We start from the raw sequence: 20841 nt of genomic DNA on the forward strand, positions 1-20841 counted from the left end.
GTACGCCACGCTGCCGTTCCTTTACACACACACACACACACCTCACGTCAGCTTCCTGAGTGTTTTGTCCCAAACTACACCCTATTCCCCACAGAGCTCCGATCAAAAGTAGTGGACTATGTAGGGGGGGAATAGGTTATCATTTGGGACACAGACAATGTAATAAGTGTATTTATGCGTCTCCTCTCTCCCAAGGTGTTCAGGAAAGACCTGATCAGTGCCATGAAGCTTCCAGACTCTCACCATGTCTCCCCTGAAGACTATTACCTGCTGGGAGACACCTGGAGACAGGAGTGGGAGAAGGGGGTGCAGGTGCCAGCCTTCCCCGAAACCGTCCCGCAGCCCTCCATCAGGTAACCACACCTCGACTTGTCTCCGTACCTCAGGAACTGATGCTGAATTGTCTGCTAGTAATCTGTTATTGTGTCTGCAGGACCGTAGAGGAGAAGCCTAAGGAGGTGTTGTTCACCCTACAGAAGCGGTATATCCAGTGCTGGAGTCAGCCCTCTACGGAGACGGGTTACGTTAACATCAAGGAGCTGGCCGAGGCCATGTGCTCTTATGACCTGGATAACATGGACCTCTACTGGCTGCAGACACTCAACGCTGAGCTGGAACACATGGGTAAGGGACTCAACGCTGAGCAGGGAGACATGGGTAAGGGCTCAACGCTGAGCAGGTACACATGGGTAAGGACTCAACGCTGAGTTAGGAGACATGGGTAAGGACTCAACGCTGAGCAGGGAGACATGGGTAAGGACTCAACGCTGAGCTGGAACACATGGGTAAGGACTCAACACTGAGCTGGGACACATGGGTAAGGGACTCAACGCTGAGCAGGGAGACATGGGAGGGGAGAGGAACATTAGCTAGGACACGTGTGTGTGTGTGTGTGTGGGGGGGAACATTGTCTTTGCCTGTTTCTCTAAAGCCTCCTAGTTCTCTCCTCAAATCATCACATTTCCTCACTTCTCTCTGTGTTGGCAAGGAAACAGGAGGCGACTAAGGATAGACTTCACACTATTGAGATGCAGTGTATTCAGACCCCTTGACTTTCTCCATATTCTGTTACATTACAGCCTTATTCTAAAATGGAATCAATCTTCTTGTTTCTCATCAGTCTACGCACAATACCCCATAATGATAAAGCAAAAACAAGTCTTCTTGGGTATGAAGCTACAAGCTTGGCACACCTGTATTTGGGGAGTTTCTCCCATTCTTCTCTGCAGATCCTATCAAGCTCTGTCAGGTTGGATGGGGAGCGTCGCTGCACAGGTATTTTCATGTCTCTCCAGAGATGTTAGATCGGGTTCAAGTCCGGGCTCTGGCTGGGCCACTCAAGGACATTCAAAGACTTGCCCCGAAGCCACTCCTGCGTTGTCTTGGTTGTGTGCTTAGGGTCATTGTCCTGTTGGAAGGTGAACCTTCACTCCAGTCTGAGGTCCTGAGCGCTCTGAAGCAGGTTTTCATCAAGGATCTCTGTACTTTGTTCCGTTCATCTTTCCCTCAATCCTGACTAGTCTCCCAGTACCTGCCTCTGAAAAACATCCCCACAGCATGATGCTGCTACCATGCTTCACTGTAGGGATGGTGCTAGCTTTCCTCCAGACGTGACGCTTGGCTTTCAGGCCAAAGAGTTCAGTCTTGGTTTCATCAGACCAGAGAATCTTGTTTCTCATGGTCAGAGTCCTTTAGGTCCCTATTGGCTAACTCCAAGTTGGCTGTCGTGCCTTTTACTGAGGAGTGGCTTCCGTCTGGCCACTCTACCATAAAGGCCTGATTGGTGGAGTGCTGCAGAGATGGTTGTCCTTCTGGAAGGTTCTCCCATCTCCACAGAGGAACTCTGGAGCTCTGTCAGAATGACCACCGGGTTCTTGGTCACCTCCCTGACCAAGGACCTTCTCCGATTGCTCAGTTTGGCCGTCTCGGAGCTCTACGGACAATTTCTTTGACCTCATGGCTGGATTTTTGCTCTGATATGCACTGTCAACTGTAGGACATTTTAATATAGACAGGTGTGTACCTTTCCAAATGTTGTGTTTTTATTGAACCTTTATTTAACGAGGCAAGTCAGTTAAGAACATATTCTTATTTACAATGACGCACTACCAAAAGGCCTCCTGCGGGGGATGAGATTTAAAATAAATTAATATTTGACAAAACACACATCACGACAAGAGACAACACTACATGAAGACCTAAGACGACAACACAACATGGTAGCAGCACAAAGCAAGGTACAAACATTTGGCACAGACAACAGCACAAAGGGCAAGAAGGTAGAGACAACAATACATCACACAAAGCAGCCACAACTGTGTGTCTGTGATGGAGTCTTTGAATGAAGAGATTGAGATAAAACGGTCCAGTTTGAGTGTTTGTTGCAGCTCGTTCCAGTTGCTAGCTGCAGCGAACTGAAAAGACGAGCGACCCAAGGATGTGTGCGCTTTGGGGACCAGTTTACAGAGGAGTATAGAGTGCAGTGATGTGTCCTATAAGGAGCATTGGTGGCAAATCTGATGGCCGAATGGTAAAGAACATCTAGCCGCTCGAGAGCACCCTTACCTGCCGATCTATAAATTATGTCTCCGTAATCTAGCACGGGTAGGATGGTCATCTGAATCAGGGTTAGTTTGGCAGCTGGGGTGAAAGAGGAGCGATTACGATAGAGGAAACCAAGTCTAGATTTAACTTTAGCCTGCAGCTTTGATATGTGCTGAGAGAAGGACAGTGTACCGTCTAGCCGTACTCCCAAGTACTTGTATGAGGTGACTACCTCAAGCTCTAAACCTTCAGAGGTAGTAATCACACCTGTGGGGAGAGGGGCATTCTTCTAACCAAACCACATGACCTTTGTTTTGGAGGTGTTCAGAACAAGGTTAAGGGTAGAGAAAGCTTGTTGTACACTAAGAAAGCTTTGTTGTAGAGCATTTAACACAATATCTGGGGAGGGGCCAGCTGAGTATAAGACTGTATAATCTGCATATAAATGGATGAGAGAGCTTCCTACTGCCTGAGCTATGTTGTTGATGTACATTAAGAAGAGCGTGGGGCCTAGGATCGATCCTTGGGGAACTCCCTTGGTGACCGGCAGTGGCTGAGACAGCAGATTTTCTCACTTTTATACACTGCACTCTTTGAGAGAGGTAGTTAGCAAACCAGGCCAAAGACCCCTCAGAGACACCAATACTCCTTAGCCGGCCCACAATAATGGAATGGTCTACCGTATCAAAAGCTTTGGCCAAGTCAATAAAAATAGCAGCACAATATTGACTAGAATCAAGGGCAATGGTGACATCATAGGCCTATAACAGTTAGGATCAGCTTGATCTCCTCCTTTAAATAAAGGATGAACCGTAGCTGCCTTCCAAGCAATGGGAACCTCCCCAGAAAGTAGAGACAGGTTGACAAGGTCAGAGACCTTATTATAGGGGCAGCAACCTTAAAGAAGAAAGGGTCTAAACCACCAGATGTTTTTTGGGGTCAAGTTTAAGGAGCTCCTTTAGCACCTCGGACTCAGTGACCGCCTGCAGGGAGAAACTTTGTAGCGGGGCAGGGGGGATAAAGAGAGAAGCATCAGGGATAGTCACATTAGAAGGGGTGGGAGATGAGGAAATGTTAAACGGGCAAGGAGGCGTGGCTGAGTCAAATAGGAATCCTGACTTAATGAAGAGGTGATTAAAGAGCTCAGCCATGTGCTTCGTGTCAGTAACAACCACATCATCAACATTCAGGGACTTGGGCAGCTGTGAGGAGGAGGGTTTATTCTCCAGGTCTTTAACCGTTTTCCAGAACTTCTTGGGGTTAGACCCACAGAGAGAGAACTGCTCCTTAAAGTAACTAACTTTGTCCTTCCGGATAGCCTGAGAGCACTTATTACTCATTTGCCTGAATGAGAGCCAGTCAGCCTGAGTGTGTGTGTGTGCCCAGCCTTTCGCCAAATGCAATTTTTGAGGTGGAACCAGGGGCTGAACCTGGTTTTTTTTTATTCTCATTTTCTTTATGGGGGGGGGTGTTTGCACTCCCAGGACTTCTACTTCAACAACAAATGTTGTTTTGGTTCCAAATAATCCATAGTTCTATTCAAATAGCTCCGTTTTGTTCGTGCGTTCAGGTCACTATCCGAAGGGTGACGCGCAAGCGCATTTCGTGACAAAAAAATTCAAAATATTCCATTACCGTACTTAGACAGCATGTCAAACGCTGTTTAAAATCAATTTTTATGCTGTTTTTCTCATAAAATAGCGATAATATTCCAACCGGGCAACGTTGTATTCATTCAAAGGCTGAAAGAAAAAAATGGAGTAGTCTCGTGAATGCGCATCTCCAGTCTCACTGTCCCCAGTCTGACCACACAAATTCTCCTGCTGTTCTTTGCCCAGAGACAGCAGACACCCCATTGCACTTTCTGGTGGCTTTAGAGAGCCAATGGAAGCCTTAGAAAATGTCACGTTACAGCACAGATGCTGTATTTTCGATAGAGATGCAACAGAAGGACAACAAATTGTCAGACAGGGCACTTCCTGTATGGAATCTTGTCAGGTTTTGGCCTGCCATATGAGTTCTGTTATACTCACAGACATCATTCAAACAGTTTTAGAAACTTTAGTGTTTTCTGTCCAAATCTACTAATTATATGCATATTCTAGTTTCTGGGCAGGAGTAGTAACCAGATTAAATCGGGTACGTTTTTTTATCCGGCCGTGAAAATACTGCCCCCTATCCCAAAGAAGTTAACAATACCACTGAAAATATCAAAAAAGAAGGTCCAAGCGTCTTCGACAGAGGGGATCAAGCTGATTCTATACCAATTTACGGAGGCCAGGTCATGAAGGAAGGCTTGTTCGTTCGTTTTTTAGCAGGCGTCTATGACTAATCAGGACAGGTCGTTTCACTGAGCAGCCATTACAAACACAGGCTGTAAAACAGTGATCACTAGGGTCATTACAGAAAACACCAGACTGGTACCTTTCAGGATTAATTGTGAGGATAACATCAGGGAGTAGCCTTTTCTGGGTGTTTGGAGTCATACCTTGTGGGATTGGTGATAATCTGAGAAATATTTAGGGAGTCCCATTGCTTTAGGACCTGGTCATATGCTTTAAGCATGTCCCAGTTTAGGTCACCAATCATGTTCAATCAATTGCATTTACAACAGGTGGACTCCAATCAAGTTGTAGAAACATCTCAAGGATGATCAATGGAAACAGGATGCACCTGAGCTCAATTTCGAGTCTCATAGCAAATGGTCTGAATACTTATGTAAATAAGTCATTTTTTTATTTATTTTTATTAATACATTTGTAAAACTTTCTAATAAGCTGTTTTGGCTTTGTCATTATGGGGTGTTGTGTGTAGATTGCCGGAAAACAGTGAATCCATGTTAGAATAAGGCCTGTCTATATAAGGCTGTAAAGTCAAGGGGTCTGAATACTTTCTGAGTGCCCTGTATGGCCTGTAGCAACAGCGTTCTGACTGGGTTTGTTCCCAACGGAGGGGCCTGTACAGGAGCTGTGTTCTGATTGGTGTATTATTCTGTCTCCCAGGAGGAGGGACCTGTACAGGAGCTGTGTTCTGATTGGTGTGTTATTCTGTCTCCCAGGAGGAGGGACCTGTACAGGAGCTGTGTTCTGATTGGTGTGTTATTCTGTCTCCCAGGAGGAGGGACCTGTACAGGAGCTGTGTTCTGATTGGTGTGTTATTCTGTCTCCCAGGAGGAGGGACCTGTACAGGAGCTGTGTTCTGATTGGTGTATTATTCTGTCTCCCAGGGGGAGGGACCTGTACAGGAGCTGTGTTCTGATTGGTGTATTATTCTGTCTCCCAGGGGGAGGGACCTGTACAGGAGCTGTGTTCTGATTGGTGTATTATTCTGTCTCCCAGGAGGAGGGACCTGTACAGGAGCTGTGTTCTGATTGGTGTGTTATTCTGTCTCCCAGGAGGAGGGACCTGTACAGGAGCTGTGTTCTGATTGGTGTGTTATTCTGTCTCCCAGGAGGAGGGACCTGTACAGGAGCTGTGTTCTGATTGGTGTGTTATTCTGTCTCCCAGGAGGAGGGACCTGTACAGGAGCTGTGTTCTGATTGGTGTGTTATTCTGTCTCCCAGGAGGAGGGACCTGTACAGGAGCTGTGTTCTGATTGGTGTGTTATTCTGTCTCCCAGGGGGAGGGACCTGTACAGGAGCTGTGTTCTGATTGGTGTATTATTCTGTCTCCCAGGGGGAGGGGCCTGTACAGGAGCTGTGTTCTGATTGGTGTATTATTCTGTCTCCCAGGGGGAGGGGCCTGTACAGGAGCTGTGTTCTGATTGGTGTGTTATTCTGTCTCCCAGGGGAGGGGCCTGTAGACGAGCTGACGCTGGAGCGCGCCATGGAGGCGTTGGAGCGTCAGTGCCATGACAACATGAACCACGCCATCGACACGGTAGAAGGGCTGGGCATCGAGTACGACGAGGACGTCATCTGTGACGTGTGTCGCTCCCCAGACAGCGAGGAGGGCAACGACATGGTCTTCTGTGACAAATGTAACATCTGTGTTCACCAGGTAGGAACCTACAAGCACTGATTTTGCGCATAGTGGCTGTATTGAAGAAGGCTTTACTTGCAATGAGTGTTGGTTTATATACATTAGTTAAATGCACTGGTTATAAGTCGCTCTTGATAAGTGCTAATTAACTAAAATGTGAAAATTATATATATTTTTTTCTACACATACCCAGTTCTCTGGCTTTAGCGTTATGACAATCTCTCATCCCTCAGTTAAACCCTTCGTCATCATAAATACATCTAACCCGCGGTGTTGCCCCGCGGTGTTGCCCCGCGGGGCCCCGCGGTGTTGACCCGCGGTGTTGACCCGCTGTCAATTTAAGGGCTTTATTGGCGTGGGAAACTTATGTTTACATTGCCACAGCAAGTGAAGTAGATAATAAACTATAAAAATGAACAGTAAACATTACACTCACACAAGATCCAAAAGAATAAAGACATTACAAATGTCATATTATGTGTATGTATACAGTGTTGTAACGATGTGTAAATAGTTAAAGTACAAAAGGGAAAATAAATAAACATAAATATGGGTTGTATTTATAATGGTGTTTGTTCTTCACTGGTTGACCTTTTCTTGTGGCAACAGGTCACAAATCTTGCTGCTGTGATGGAACACTGTGGTATTTCACCCAGTAGATATGGGAGTTTATCAAAATTTGGTTTGTTATCTAATTCTTTGTGGGTCTGTGTAATCTGAGGGAAATATTTGTCTCTAATATGGTCATACATTTGGTAGGAAGTTAGGAAGTGCAGCTCAGTTTCCACCTCATTTTGTGGTCAGTGTTGCACATAGCCTGTCTTCTCTTGAGAGCCAGGTCTGCCTACAGCAGCCTTTCTCAATAGCAAGGCTATGCTCACTGAGTCTGTACATAGTCAATGCTTTCCTTCATGTTGGGTCAGTCACAGTGGTCAGGTATTCTGCCACTGTGTTCTCTCTGTTTAGGGCCAAATAGCATTCTAGCTTGCTCATTTTTTTGTTTGTTAATTACTTAATTCTTTCCAATGTGTCATCTTATTGTTTTCTCAATAGATTGGTTGGGTCTAATTGTGTTGCTGTCCTGGGGCTCTGTGGGGTCTGTTTGTGAACAGAGCCCCAGGACCAGCTTGCTGAGGGGACTCTTCTCCAGGTTCATCTCTCTGTAGGTGATGGCTTTGTTATAGAAGGTTTGGGAATCGCTTCCTTTTAGGTGGTTGTAGAATTTAACATCTCTAGTGGGTATTGGCCTAATTCTGCTCTGCATTATTTGGTGTTTTACGTTGTACACGGAGGATATTTTTGCAGAATCTCAATTTTGTGAATTCTCGGTTGGTGAGCGGACCCCAGACTTCACAACCATAAAGGGCAAGTATTTTTAGCCAGATCCCTAATTGGTATGTCGAATTTTGTTCCTTTTGATGGCATAGAAGGCCCTTCTTGCCTTGTCTCTCAGATCGTTCACAGCTTTGTGGAAGTTACCTGTGGCGCTGATGTTTAGGCCGGGGTAGGTGTAGGTTGTTGTGTGCTGATGTTTAGGCCGGGGTAGGTGTAGGTTGTTGTGTGCTGATGTTTAGGCCGGGGTAGGTGTAGGTTGTTGTGTGCTGATGTTTAGGCCGGGGTAGGTGTAGGTTGTTGTGTGCTGTAGGGCAACGGTGTCTAGATGGAATTTGTGTTTGTCTTGGCAGCTACCCTTTTTTGGAACACCATTATTATTTTTGTCTTAGAGATTTACTGTCAGGGCCCAGGTCTGTCAGGGCCCAGGTCTGTCAGGGCCCGAGGTCTGTCAGGGCCCGAGGTCTGTCAGGGCCCGAGGTCTGTCAGGGCCCGAGGTCTGTCAGGGCCCGAGGTCTGTCAGAATCTGTGCAGAAGATCTAGGTGCTGCTGTAGGCCCTCCTTGGTTGGTGACAGAAGCACCAGATCATCAGCAAACAGTAGACATTTGACTTCAGATTCTAGTAGGGTGAGGGCCGGGTGCTGCAGACTGTTCTGGTGCCCTCGCCAAAATCGTTGATTTATCTGTTGAAGAGGGTGGGGCTTAAGCTGCATCCCTGTCTCACCCCACGGCCCTGTGGAAAGAAGTTTGTGTGTTTTTCCCAATTTTAACCCCACACTTGTTTGTGTACATAGATTTTATAATGTTGTATGTTTTTCCCTACAACACTACTTTCCATCCATTTGTATAGCAGACCCTCAGACCCTCAGACCCTCAGACCAAACTGAGTCAAAGGCTTTTTTCAGATCAACAATGCATGTGAAGACTTTGCCTTTTGTTTTGGTTTGTTTGTTTGATTTGACATTTGCTCAGTACATTGTTTTCACTGAGTAAATGAACTAGTCTGCTGTTAATGATGATGCAGAGGATTTCCCCAAGGTTGCTGTTGACGCATATCCCGCGGTAGTTATTGGGGTCAAATTTGTCTCTACTTTTGTGGATTGAGGTGATCATTCATTGGTTGCAAATATTGGGGAAGATGCCAGAGCTGAGGATGATGTTTAAGAGTTTAGCCAATTGGAATTTGTGGTCTGTATATTTGATCGTTTCGTTGAGGATACCATCAACACCTCAGGCCTTTTTGGGTTGGAGGGTTTGTATTTGGTCCTGTAGTTCATTCAATGTAATTGGAGAATCCAGTGGGTTCTGGTCGTCTTTAATAGTTGATTCTAAGATTTGTATTTGATCATGTATATGTTTTTGCTGTTTGTTCTATGTTATAGAGCCAAAAAGATTGGAGAAGTGGTTTATCCAAACATCTCCGTTTTGGATAGATAACTCTTCGTGTTTAGAGTTTCCCAGTGTTCCCAGAAGTGGTTAGAGTCGATGGGTTCTTCCATCACATTGAGCTGATTTCTGACCTGCTGTTCCTCCCCACCTGTAGTGTATTTCTGTATTGTTTTAGTGATTTTCCCCATCCTCAGGTTGTCTGGATCTCTGTTATTGGTCGGATATGTTTCTGAATTTGTCTCTTCTCCCTGTTAACCTTCTCCCTCTCTCCCTCCCTCTCCCTCTCTCCCTCCCTCTCTCCCTCCCTCTCCCTCTCTCCCTCCCTCCCTCTCTCTCCCTCCCCTGCCCAGGCGTGTTACGGTATAGTGAAGGTACCAGATGGTAACTGGCTGTGCAGGACGTGTGTGCTTGGCATCGACCCCCAGTGCCAGCTGTGTCCTACAAAGGGAGGGGCGATGAAGGCTACGAGGGCGGGCACCAAGTGGGCACACGTCAGCTGTGCCCTGTGGATCCCTGAGGTAAAAATCAACACCTTGTTCCTTTTTATGCATTCATCTGTCTGTCAGAATGTGCTGTTAAAACAGTGAAGCTGACTGACGGTCCTGTATATCTCTAGCTGACTGACGGTCCTGTATATCTTTAGCTGACTGACGGTCCTGTATATCTCTAGCTGGCTGACTGACGGTCCTGTATATCTCTAGCTGACTGACGGTCCTGTATATCTCTAGCTGACTGACTGACGGTCCTGTATATCTCTAGCTGACTGACTGACGGTCCTGTATATCTCTAGCTGACTGACTGACGGTCCTGTATATCTCTAGCTGGCTGACTGACGGTCCTGTATATCTCTAGCTGGCTGACTGACGGTCCTGTATATCTCTAGCTGGCTGACTGACGGTCCTGTATATCTCTAGCTGGCTGACTGACGGTCCTGTATATCTCTAGCTGGCTGACTGACGGTCCTGTATATCTCTAGCTGGCTGACTGACGGTCCTGTATATCTCTAGCTGACTGACTGACGGTCCTGTATATCACTAGCTGACTGACTGACGGTCCTGTATATCTCTAGCTGACTGACTGACGGTCCTGTATATCTCTAGCTGACTGACTGACGGTCCTGTATATCTCTAGCTGACTGACTGACGGTCCTGTATATCTCTAGCTGACTGACTGACGGTCCTGTATATCTCTAGCTGACTGACTGACGGTCCTGTATATCTCTAGCTGACTGACTGACGGTCCTGTATATCTCTAGCTGGCTGACTGACGGTCCTGTATATCTCTAGCTGGCTGACTGACGGTCCTGTATATCTCTAGCTGGCTGACTGACGGTCCTGTATATCTCTAGCTGGCTGACTGACGGTCCTGTATATCTCTAGCTGGCTGACTGACGGTCCTGTATATCTCTAGCTGGCTGACTGACGGTCCTGTATATCTCTAGCTGACTGACTGACGGTCCTGTATATCTCTAGCTGGCTGACTGACGGTCCTGTATATCTCTAGCTGGCTGACTGACGGTCCTGTATATCTCTAGCTGGCTGACTGACGGTCCTGTATATCTCTAGCTGGCTGACTGACGGTCCTGTATATCTCTAGCTGGCTGACTGACGGTCCTGTATATCTCTAGCTGGCTGACTGACGGTCCTGTATATCTCTAGCTGGCTGACTGACGGTCCTGTATATCTCTAGCTGGCTGACTGACGGTCCTGTATATCTCTAGCTGGCTGACTGACGGTCCTGTATATCTCTAGCTGGCTGACTGACCGTCCTGTATATCTCTAGCTGGCTGACTGACCGTCCTGTATATCTCTAGCTGGCTGACTGACCGTCCTGTATATCTCTAGCTGGCTGACTGACGGTCCTGTATATCTCTAGCTGGCTGACTGACGGTCCTGTATATCTCTAGCTGGCTGACTGACGGTCCTGTATATCTCTAGCTGGCTGACTGACGGTCCTGTATATCTCTAGCTGGCTGACTGACGGTCCTGTATATCTCTAGCTGGCTGACTGACGGTCCTGTATATCTCTAGCTGGCTGACTGACGGTCCTGTATATCTCTAGCTGACTGACTGACGGTCCTGTATATCTCTAGCTGGCTGACTGGTCCTGTATATCTCTAGCTGACTGACGGTCCTGTATATCTCTAGCTGACTGACGGTCCTGTATATCTCTAGCTGACTGACGGTACGGTCCTGTATATCTCCAACAGTAAATCTGACCAATAGCGTGCTAACAGTGTCTTCTTCCTGTATTTCTAGGTGAGCATAGCGTGTCCAGAGAGGATGGAGCCCATCACCAAGGTTTCCCACATCCCTCCGTCCCGCTGGTCTCTCATCTGCAGCCTCTGTAAACTGAAGACTGGAGCCTGTATACAGGTGAGCGAGGAGGTTGGACTGTTTATGTCTGGACATATTTACGTGACTAGATATCAAACGTCTCTTGTTTTGGCTCGTGAAGTGTGTATTAAGTAAGGGCTTCTCAAACTTTTAGAGATCCCTTCTGTGATAGTACATTCATCAGGGACCCCCCCCCCCCCCCCCCCCTCCCTCATAATCAGAACAGGACTGCAGTGAGAGACAGAGAGAGATGGAGTATAAGGAATGTCACTGTGACTGGCAGTGTGTGGCCGTATGAACCAGGTCTCAGGGCCTGGGAAGAAACGTTTTATAGGCCCATCTAGCATCAAAGAGAACATTTAGCAGTTTTTTTCAAGCACGTTTCCTGCAATTCTACACATTTTGCCATGAGGCAGAGAGAACGTTGCAGTTTAACCTGTTAGGGCTAGGGGGCAGCATTTGCACGTCTGGATAAAAAAAATGTACCCGATTTAATCTGGTTACTAATCCTACCCAGTAACTAGAATATGCATATACTTATTATATATGGATAGAAAACACTCTAAAGTTTCTAAAACTGTTTGAATGGTGTCTGTGAGTATAACAGAACTCATTTGGCAGGCAAAACCCTGAGACATTTTCTGACAGGAAGTGGATACCTGATGTGTTGTATTGACTTTAAACCTATCCCATTGAAAAACACAGGGGCTTAGGAATATTTTGGCACTTCCTATTGCTTCCACTAGATGTCACCAGCCTTTACAAAGTGTTTTGAGTCTTCTGGAGGGAGATCTGACCGAACAAGAGCCATGGAACGATGATGTCCCATTAGACACCTGGCGCGCGAGTTCATGTTGGGTACCCTCGTTCCAATACGTTATAAAAGAGTATGCATTCGTCCACCTTGAATATTATTCATGTTCTGGTTAAAAAAGTGCTCAGATTATTGCAAAGTGTGATTTCCCAGTAAGGTTCTTTTTAAATCTGGCAAGTTGATTGCGTTCAAGAGATGTAAATCTATAATTCTTTAAATGACAATATAATATTTTACCAATGTTTTCTAATTTTAATTATTTAATTTGTGACGCTGACTTGACTGCCGGTTATTGGAGGGAAACGATTTCCTCAACATCAATGCCATAGTAAAACGCTGTTTTTGGATATAAATATGAACTTGATAGAACTAAAAATGCATGCATTGTCTAACATAATGTCCTAGGAGTGTCATCTGATGGAGATTGTAAAAGGTTAGTGCATCATTTTAGCTGGTTTTATGGTTTTGGTGACCCTGTCTTTGACTTGACAAAACATTACACACAACTCTTGTAAATGTACTGTCCTAACATACTCTAAATTTATGCTTTCGCCGTAAAACCTTTTTGAAATCGTAAAACGTGGTTAGATTAAGGAGATGTTTATCTTTCAAATGATGTAAAATAGTTGTATTTTTGAAAAATTTGAATTTTGACATTTATTTGGATTCAAATTTGCCGCTCTTGAAATGCACCTGCTGTTGATGGAGTGCACCACGGGTGGCACGCTAGCGTCCCACCTAGCCCATAGAGGTTAAAGCTTCAATTACAGAGCATTTATGTTTTGGGGCGGGGGGGGGGGGGTACGAGAAGTATTGAGTTGAGAAAAGTATAATTGGTGGGGGTACTGTGGATATCGGTATCCGTGTGAGCCTCCCAGGCCCATGATGCTCTGGGGTAAGAACATATAATTGGTGGGGGTACTGTGGATATCGGTATCCGTGTGAGCCTCCAAGGCCCATGATGCTCTGGGGTAAGAACATATAATTGGTGGGGGTACTGTGCATATCGGTATCCGTGTGAGCCTCCCAGGCCCATGATGCTCTGGGGTAAGAACATATAATTGGTGGGAGTACTGTGCATATCGGTATCCGTGTGAGCCTCCCAGGCCCATGATGCTCTGGGGTAAGAACAGACGTATCACAATCTCTAACCGGTTACCTCGGCCAAAATGAGTTTAATTTGTTAGTAATAGTCATTAAAAAATGACATGTTAAAATTTTTTTTAAATGTAATATATATTTTTAAATCTGGCTGCAGACCTCACTTTGACAACCCCTGAGTTAATGAACCCATACCTTCTCCTCATCCCTCTCAGTGCTCAGTGAAGAACTGCACCATCCCGTTCCATGTGACATGTGCCTTCGAGCACAGCTTGGAGATGAAGACCATCCTGGATGAAGGAGACGAGGTGAAGTTCAGGTCCTACTGCCTGAAGCACAGCAAGCCCAAGAACCAGGCCTCCTCCGACCCACCAGCCCCCGGCCTCAGCCCCTGTCAACCAGCCCACAACAAGCAGGCCAAGGCAGGGGAGCCAGGCTCCGGTCTCAGCCCCTCTGAGCCAGCCCATAACAAGCAGCCCAAGGCAGGGGAGCCAGGCTCCGGTCTCAGTCCGGCCCGGCCCAAACCCCCCGTAGACCCAGAGAGGGGGGGCCTGAGGGCCCAGAGGTTACTAGAGCTGGAGGAGGAGTTTTCTACTCTGATTCACCCGGAGGAGCTGGCCCTGAACCTGGGCCTCCCTCCCACCTTGCTGGACTTCATCTACCAGTACTGGAAACTGAAGAGGAAGAGCAACTTCAACCGTGCTCTGCTGCCCCCTGGTGAGGAGGAGGATAACTTGCTGCTGTTGCCTCATGAAGACAGCATCCACACACGAATGAGGATGTTCATGCATCTCCGACAGGACTTAGAGAGGGTTAGTATTACATTTAAAATAGATATACACTCAGTATACAAAACATTAAGAACACCTGTTCTTTCCATGACAGACTGACCAGGTGAGTCCAGGTTAAAGTTATGATCCCTTATTGATGTCACCTGTTTAATCCACTTCAATCAGTTTAGATGAAGGGGAGGAGACGGGTTAAAGAAGGATTTTATTAGCTTTGTGACAATTGAGACATTGTTTGTGTACACTACCGTTGAAAAGTTTGGTCACTTAGAAATGTCCTTGTTTTTGAAAGAAAAGCACATTGTTTGTCCATTAAAATAACATCAAATTGGTCAGAAATACAGTGTAGACATTAACAATGTAAATGACTATTGTAGCTGGAAACGGCAGATTTTTAATGGAATATCTACATAGGCGTACAGAGGCCCATTATCAGCAACCATCACTCCTGTGTTCCAATGGCACGTTGTGTTAGCTAATCCAAGTTTATCATTTTAAAAGGCTAATTGATCATTAGAAAACCCTTTTGCAATTATGTTAGCACTACTGAAAACTGTTGTTCTGATTTAAAGAAGCAATACAACTGGCCTTCTTTAGACTAGTTGAGTATCTGGAGCATCAGCATTTGTGGGTTTGATTACAGGCTCAAAATGGCCAGAAACAAAGACCTTTCTCCTGAAACTCGTCAGTCTATTCTGGTTCTGAGAAACAAAGGCTATTCCATGCGAGAAATTGCCAAGAACCTGAAGATCTCGTACAACGCTGTGTACTACTCCCTTCACAGAATAGCGCAAACTGTCTCTAACTGGAATAGAAAGAGGAGTGGGAGGTTAGGGGTCAGGCCTGGGGGCCAAAGAGGTTAGGGGTCAGGCCTGGGGGCCAAAGAGGTTAGGGTATATAAAAGTGCTTCAAAAAGCGGGAATATTGGGGGTGGGGAATGAGTGCAAATCAGAAGAGCTCAAATCTCTTGAGGGAAGAAAACTAATTCAATTCCTGTAGATATTCCCTCAAATTTAAGCTAAAATAGGCTTATGAAGAATTGTTTCCAACACACAAGTTTTACTAAATCCACACACAAGTAGTCAAATGTAAAAATAATTATACAAGGATCCAACCTAATCATAATAATAATCATAATAATAATCATCATCATCATGACAAGTACAATAGATCTGTAGCTTTACCTCTAAATCAATTCATATTACCAAGGGGGAGATGCAAACTATAAAACAGCCACCAGATGGAGACAAATTGCTGGGTGGCTTAGGGTGAGTGTTTTGTTAGTTGACCTGACGGCAGTGTTGTGTCCCCTACAGGTGAGGAACCTGTGTTACATGGTGAGTCGGCGGGAGAAGCTGAAACTGTCTCAGAGCAAAGCCCAGGAACAGATCTTCAACCTCCACGTCAAACTGCTCAGCCAGGAGATCTCCGCTGGTAAGATTGTGTGTGTGGCCGTATCCGAATACCTGTACTTGCATTCTAAATAATAGGCATTTTGGATATGTGAAAAAAATAACGTTTTATAGTATGTGAAATTAGTACGCTTTAAATGCCAGGTTGTCATAATCATTTATGCATTTTTAAAAATTATATATTTTTATTTAAAACTAGGCAAATCAGTTCAGAACAAATTCTTATTTACAATGACGGCCTACCCCGGCCAAACCTGGGGCAATTGAGCGCCACCCTATTGGACACAGCCTGGATTCGAACCAGGGACTGTAGTGACGCCGCTTGCACTGAGATGCAGTGCCTTGGACCGCTGCGCCACTCGGGAGCGATATCCTTATGGGGCTAATTAGTTAGGGACCATCAGTAAATTAAAGTACATGGGACAATATTATAAAATGTCAAGAGCTCCAAATTTCAACGACTTAACCTCAAACCAACTATAAATTGTAAAAAAAAATCATATTTACAAGACAACTAAAAGATGTGCAACATGAAAATATCTTCCCATTGTGCAATTTATTGACGGCCCCTAACTAGCGACAGAGCTCCTCAAAGCCACTCTCGTTTGGTGTCAGTCAAGGCCACTGCATTTTTTTATGACCAAGCCACAAAACGAGGCCAAATCAGAAGTTCAGTACCCCCTTTAAAACTTCTTATGGCTTGAATCCCGTTAGCGGAATCGATATGACAACAGCCAGTGAAAGTGCAGGGCGCCAAATTTAAAACAACAAAAATCTCATAATTAAAATTCCTCAAACATACAAGTATTATACACCATTTTAAGGCTTTACTTCTTGTTAATCCAGCCACAGTGTCTGATTTCAAAAAGGCTTTACGGCGAAAGCAAACCATATGATTATCTTAGGTCAGTGCCTATACACAATAAAAAAATGCCATTTTCCAGCCAAAGAGAGGAGTCACAAAAAGCAGAAATAGAGAAAATGAATCACTAACCTTTGATGATCTTCATCAGATGGCACTAATAGGACTTCATGTTACACAATACATGTATGTTTTGTTTGATGAAGTTCATATTTATATCCAAAAATCTCAGTTTACATTGGCGCATTATGTTCAGTAATGTTTTGCCTCCAAAACACCCGGTGATTTTGCAGAGAGCCACATCAATTTACAGAAATACTCATCATAAATGTTGATGAAAATACAAGGTGTTATGCATGGAACTTTAGATAAACCTCTCCTTAATGCAACCGCTGTGTCAGATTTCAAAAAAGCAATAATCTGAGTACGGCGCTCAGACACAAAAACATGCCATACAATATATTCGCCAAGTTGGAGTCAACAATAGTCAGAAATAGCATTATAAATATTCACTTACCTTTGATGATCTTCATCAGAATGCACTCCCAGGAATCCCAGTTCAACAATACATTTTTGTTTTGTTCGATAAAGTCCATCCTTTATGTCCAAATACCTCCTTTTTGTTCGCGCCTTCAGTTCACAAATCCAAATTCTCGACGCGCAGGTCAGACAAACTAAAAAAATCCCATTACAGTTCGTAGAAACGTCAAACGATGTATAGAATCAATCTTTAGGATGTTTTTATCATAAATCTGCAATAAAGTTTCAACCGGAGAAATCCTTTGTCTTCAGAAATGCAATGGAACTGAGCTACCTCTCAGGTGAACCCGCGCATGGCTGAGGCTCATGCCCTGCTGGCAGTCCTCTCACTCAATGAGCTCTTATTCTCCCCCACTTCACAGTAGAAGCCTCAAACAAGGTTCTAAAGACTGTTGACATCTAGTGGAAGCCTTAGGAAGTGCAAAATGACCCCACAGACACTGTAGTTTGGATAGGCAATCACTTAAAATCCAAACAGGAAGTGGTTGTAGTTTTTCTTCTCAGGTTTTTGCCTGCCATATGAGTTATGTTATACTCACAGACATCATTCAAACAGTTTTAGAAACTTCAGAGTGTTTTCTATCCAAATATACTAATAATATGCATATCTTAGTTTCTAGGAGTGAGTAGCAGGCCGTTTACTCTGGGCACGTCAGTCATCCAAGCTACTCAATACTGCCACCATCCATAAGAAGTTAAAAGTTTCTATGGGAGGAGATGGGGGACTAACCCATAATTCTGATTGACTGTCATGCTGTTGTGGGAGGAGATGGGGGCCAACCCATTGATAAGGGAATTTATATGTTTAAGGTAATGACTAAAGAACTCCACCCTGAAGCATAATTGTTAGTTGTAACATATATAATAAATAATTAGAATGATAAACTTCAGTCCAATAAGGTTTGGTCGAGACAAGTAGAAATGTGTGTGACTAAGAAAATGCAGAGAACAATTAAACTATTCATGACCTGACCTGATTAGAATTCTGAGAAACTTACGACAGGACAGTGAGTTCTGTCAAGGTTCATCTAATCTCGGAAGGGATAAACGAGTGGTGAGAACTATGGGGAAAAGATACATCCCACCTACTGTTTGTGTGTATGTATGTGCGTGTATTAGGTAGGGAGGGAGGGAGTTATGAAATGGCATGTCTTTGTATTATGGACTTTAGAACGTTCTCTGAATAAACTGTACGGACCTTTTGCAGAAGCTGAGACTTTGCCTAATTATTATTAAACCCAGGGTCTTACAAACCTCGGGGATTGGTCAAAGCTTAAATAAGTGTTAGTTAATATCATTGGGATTGAAAATTCTCGTGACACCCATCATTCTGATTGGCCCTCATGGTGTGGGAGGAGATGGGGACTAACCCATCATTCTGATTGGCTCTCATGGTCTTTTGTCTCTCCAGGTCTGCCGGTGGACAGCATGTTGTTCCGGCCTCCTCCCAGAATCACCCTGAAGCTGAAGATGCCCAAAGTGTCGCTGGGTAACGGGAAGACTGGCCCCAAGTCAGGCAACGGCCCCCTGTGTCCAGATAACAGCGGGAACGTTCACCAACGCAGTGGGGGAGGGAAGGGGCTAGGGAAGGGAGGGGGGCTGGGGAAGGGTAAAGGAGGAGGGAAGCCTCAGCTCCATGGACGAGGCAAGAGAGAGGAGTGCTCCAATGGCAGTCTGCTGTCTGCTTCAGGTCAGTCGCGTAGGGAGGGGAGTAATGCCGCTGGACCAACACTGACTAACCGTGCCAGGGGCTCAGCCCTGACCATTAAACAGACTGGCAAGCCTCTAATGGGTAAGCCGTTAACCCTCCACGCCGCTCCACATGGCCACCCTTCCAATGGAAACGGCAAACTGGACCAAGAGCAGACGGGGCCCGTCCCTAGGTCCAACGGCGTGATGGAGAAGATGGTGGCCGTGGCCCAGAAGGACAGCTCTTGTCAGACCCCCAGCGAACAGGAAACCAGCGAGGGTTCAGGGGTCAAGGCCAGCCAATCAGTCAGTTTCAGTGATTCCACCATGGAGCACTTCAGCCGGTCGTTCAAGGAGGCGACGGTCAGCTTGGTGCGGACCACGGAGGACCTGCGGGGGGACAAGCTCTCCCAGGGGGGTAAAGGCACCAGATCAGCCAAGGACCGACCCTGGGCCAAACCAGTTCCTGGAGTCCCCCTGGGACTCGGTGGTACCAGATCACCACCCTACCAGGAGACGGATGGATACTGCCCTGACCTGGAACTCAGTGACTCGGAGCCAGAGGCTAAAGGTCAGAGGTCGAGGCAGGGTAGGGTAAAGCAGTGCCTGGGGGGGTCCAGTAGGACCTCAGTACAGAGGTGACAGCCATGACATGACCTTTGCCCCGGCTCTGTCAGAACGAGCAGCTCTCTGGTCACGGGGCAGAGCCAGAGCCCCTACAATGGCTGGGCCATCTATCTATTGTACACAGGGACACAGGGACAGCAGCACAGGACTGATGCATGACAGGCGTCCTGAACCAGATCATCGCCTCAGTGGGACTCTAAGCCACATGTCTTCTCGAATGGATTTTTTGTTCTCTCTTCCTTCATGCTCGGTGGGAACGGAACGCCCTTGGACTGTCTTCTGATTTAAACTACTTGTCTTTTTTAATTTCTCTCTGCTCTCGATAGAAATGATTAGATCCTGACTGATGGGGGTTTCTTTTTTTGGGGGGGGAGGGACAACTTACTGATGTCGATTTAGTGATTTGCATCGGAGAAATTAAAGTGTAATTTTTCCACACTGAAGACTCGTAAATTGCCATCCAAAATAGCAATTGTCCAATAAATATGCTTGAAATGTCTAATTTTATTTTAATTTTTAATTTTCTTTTTAATTATAATTATTTTATTTTTTTCATCTTATCGGTCGCGCTCTATAAATGATTTTCTGTTCCCCATCTAGGTTTACATCTACATAATAGGTGAATCTACTCAACCTCCCCATCTAGGTTTACGTCTACATAATAGGTGAATCTACTCAACCTCCCCATCTAGGTTTACGTCTACATAATAGGTGAATCTACTCAACCTCCCTCTCTGTTTCTTTTGCGATCTCTTGAACTGCCACCTGTCCTTTCACATCATTTCAGATGAGGAAACTGGTCGATGAACTCAGTTCTTCCATTAGTCTCCTATTTCCAGAGGGAGTGTTGGAATCTCTTTCTAAGAGAATTATTGTTTTTGATATGTATGAATATGAAATTCACTGACTGTGTATTGGTATGATTTTGTATCCTTTTTACTAGGGAATAAATAGTATATTTAATCAAATTGGATATTTGGTGACATTTTTGACCCCTGGAACAGAAGAGCTGCAGGGTTATGGAACCTGATGCTCTGGTGTATGTCTGGTGGGGGGGTGTATGTCTGGTGGGGGGGTGTATGTCTGGTGGGGGTGGGGGTGTATGTCTGGTGGGGGTGGGGGTGTATGTCTGGTGGGGGTGTATGTCTGGTGGGGGTGTATGTCTGGTGGGGGTGTATGTCTGGTGGGGGTGTATGTCTGGTGGGGTGGGGTGTATGTCTGGTGGGGGTGGGGGTGTATGTCTGGTGGGGGTGGGGGTGTATGTCTGGTGGGGGTGGGGGTGTATGTCTGGTGGGGGTGGGGGTGTATGTCTGGTGGTGGGGGTGTATGTTCTGACTGGTGGTGGGGGTGTATGTTCTGACTGGTGGTGGGGGTGTATGTTCTGACTGGGGGTGTATGTTTGATTGGTGGGGGTGTATGACTGGTG

General features: G+C 45.6%; 1 protein-coding gene across 3 annotated transcripts in view; it reads left to right on the forward strand.

Annotated features, from left to right (window-relative positions):
- jade3 (jade family PHD finger 3) overlaps positions 1-20383 on the forward strand; it is a 32766-nt gene extending 12383 nt beyond the window's left edge. For 2 of the 3 annotated variants that reach the window (XM_045697523.2, XM_045697522.2), the window contains 8 exons: positions 196-353; positions 434-624; positions 6331-6542; positions 9597-9764; positions 11505-11621; positions 13713-14309; positions 15602-15719; positions 18511-20383. In XM_045697523.2, the coding sequence (XP_045553479.1) occupies positions 196-353; positions 434-624; positions 6331-6542; positions 9597-9764; positions 11505-11621; positions 13713-14309; positions 15602-15719; positions 18511-19430 (2481 nt within the window). In that variant the 3' untranslated portion in view covers positions 19431-20383. The other variant, XM_045697524.2, reaches the window with a different exon arrangement.
- Positions 20384-20841: the final 458 nt, after the last annotated feature.

The sequence above is a fragment of the Salmo salar genome, chromosome 16 (genome assembly GCF_965601325.2).
Source record: "Salmo salar chromosome 16, fSalSal1, whole genome shotgun sequence".
Taxonomy (NCBI): Eukaryota; Metazoa; Chordata; class Actinopteri; order Salmoniformes; family Salmonidae; genus Salmo; species Salmo salar.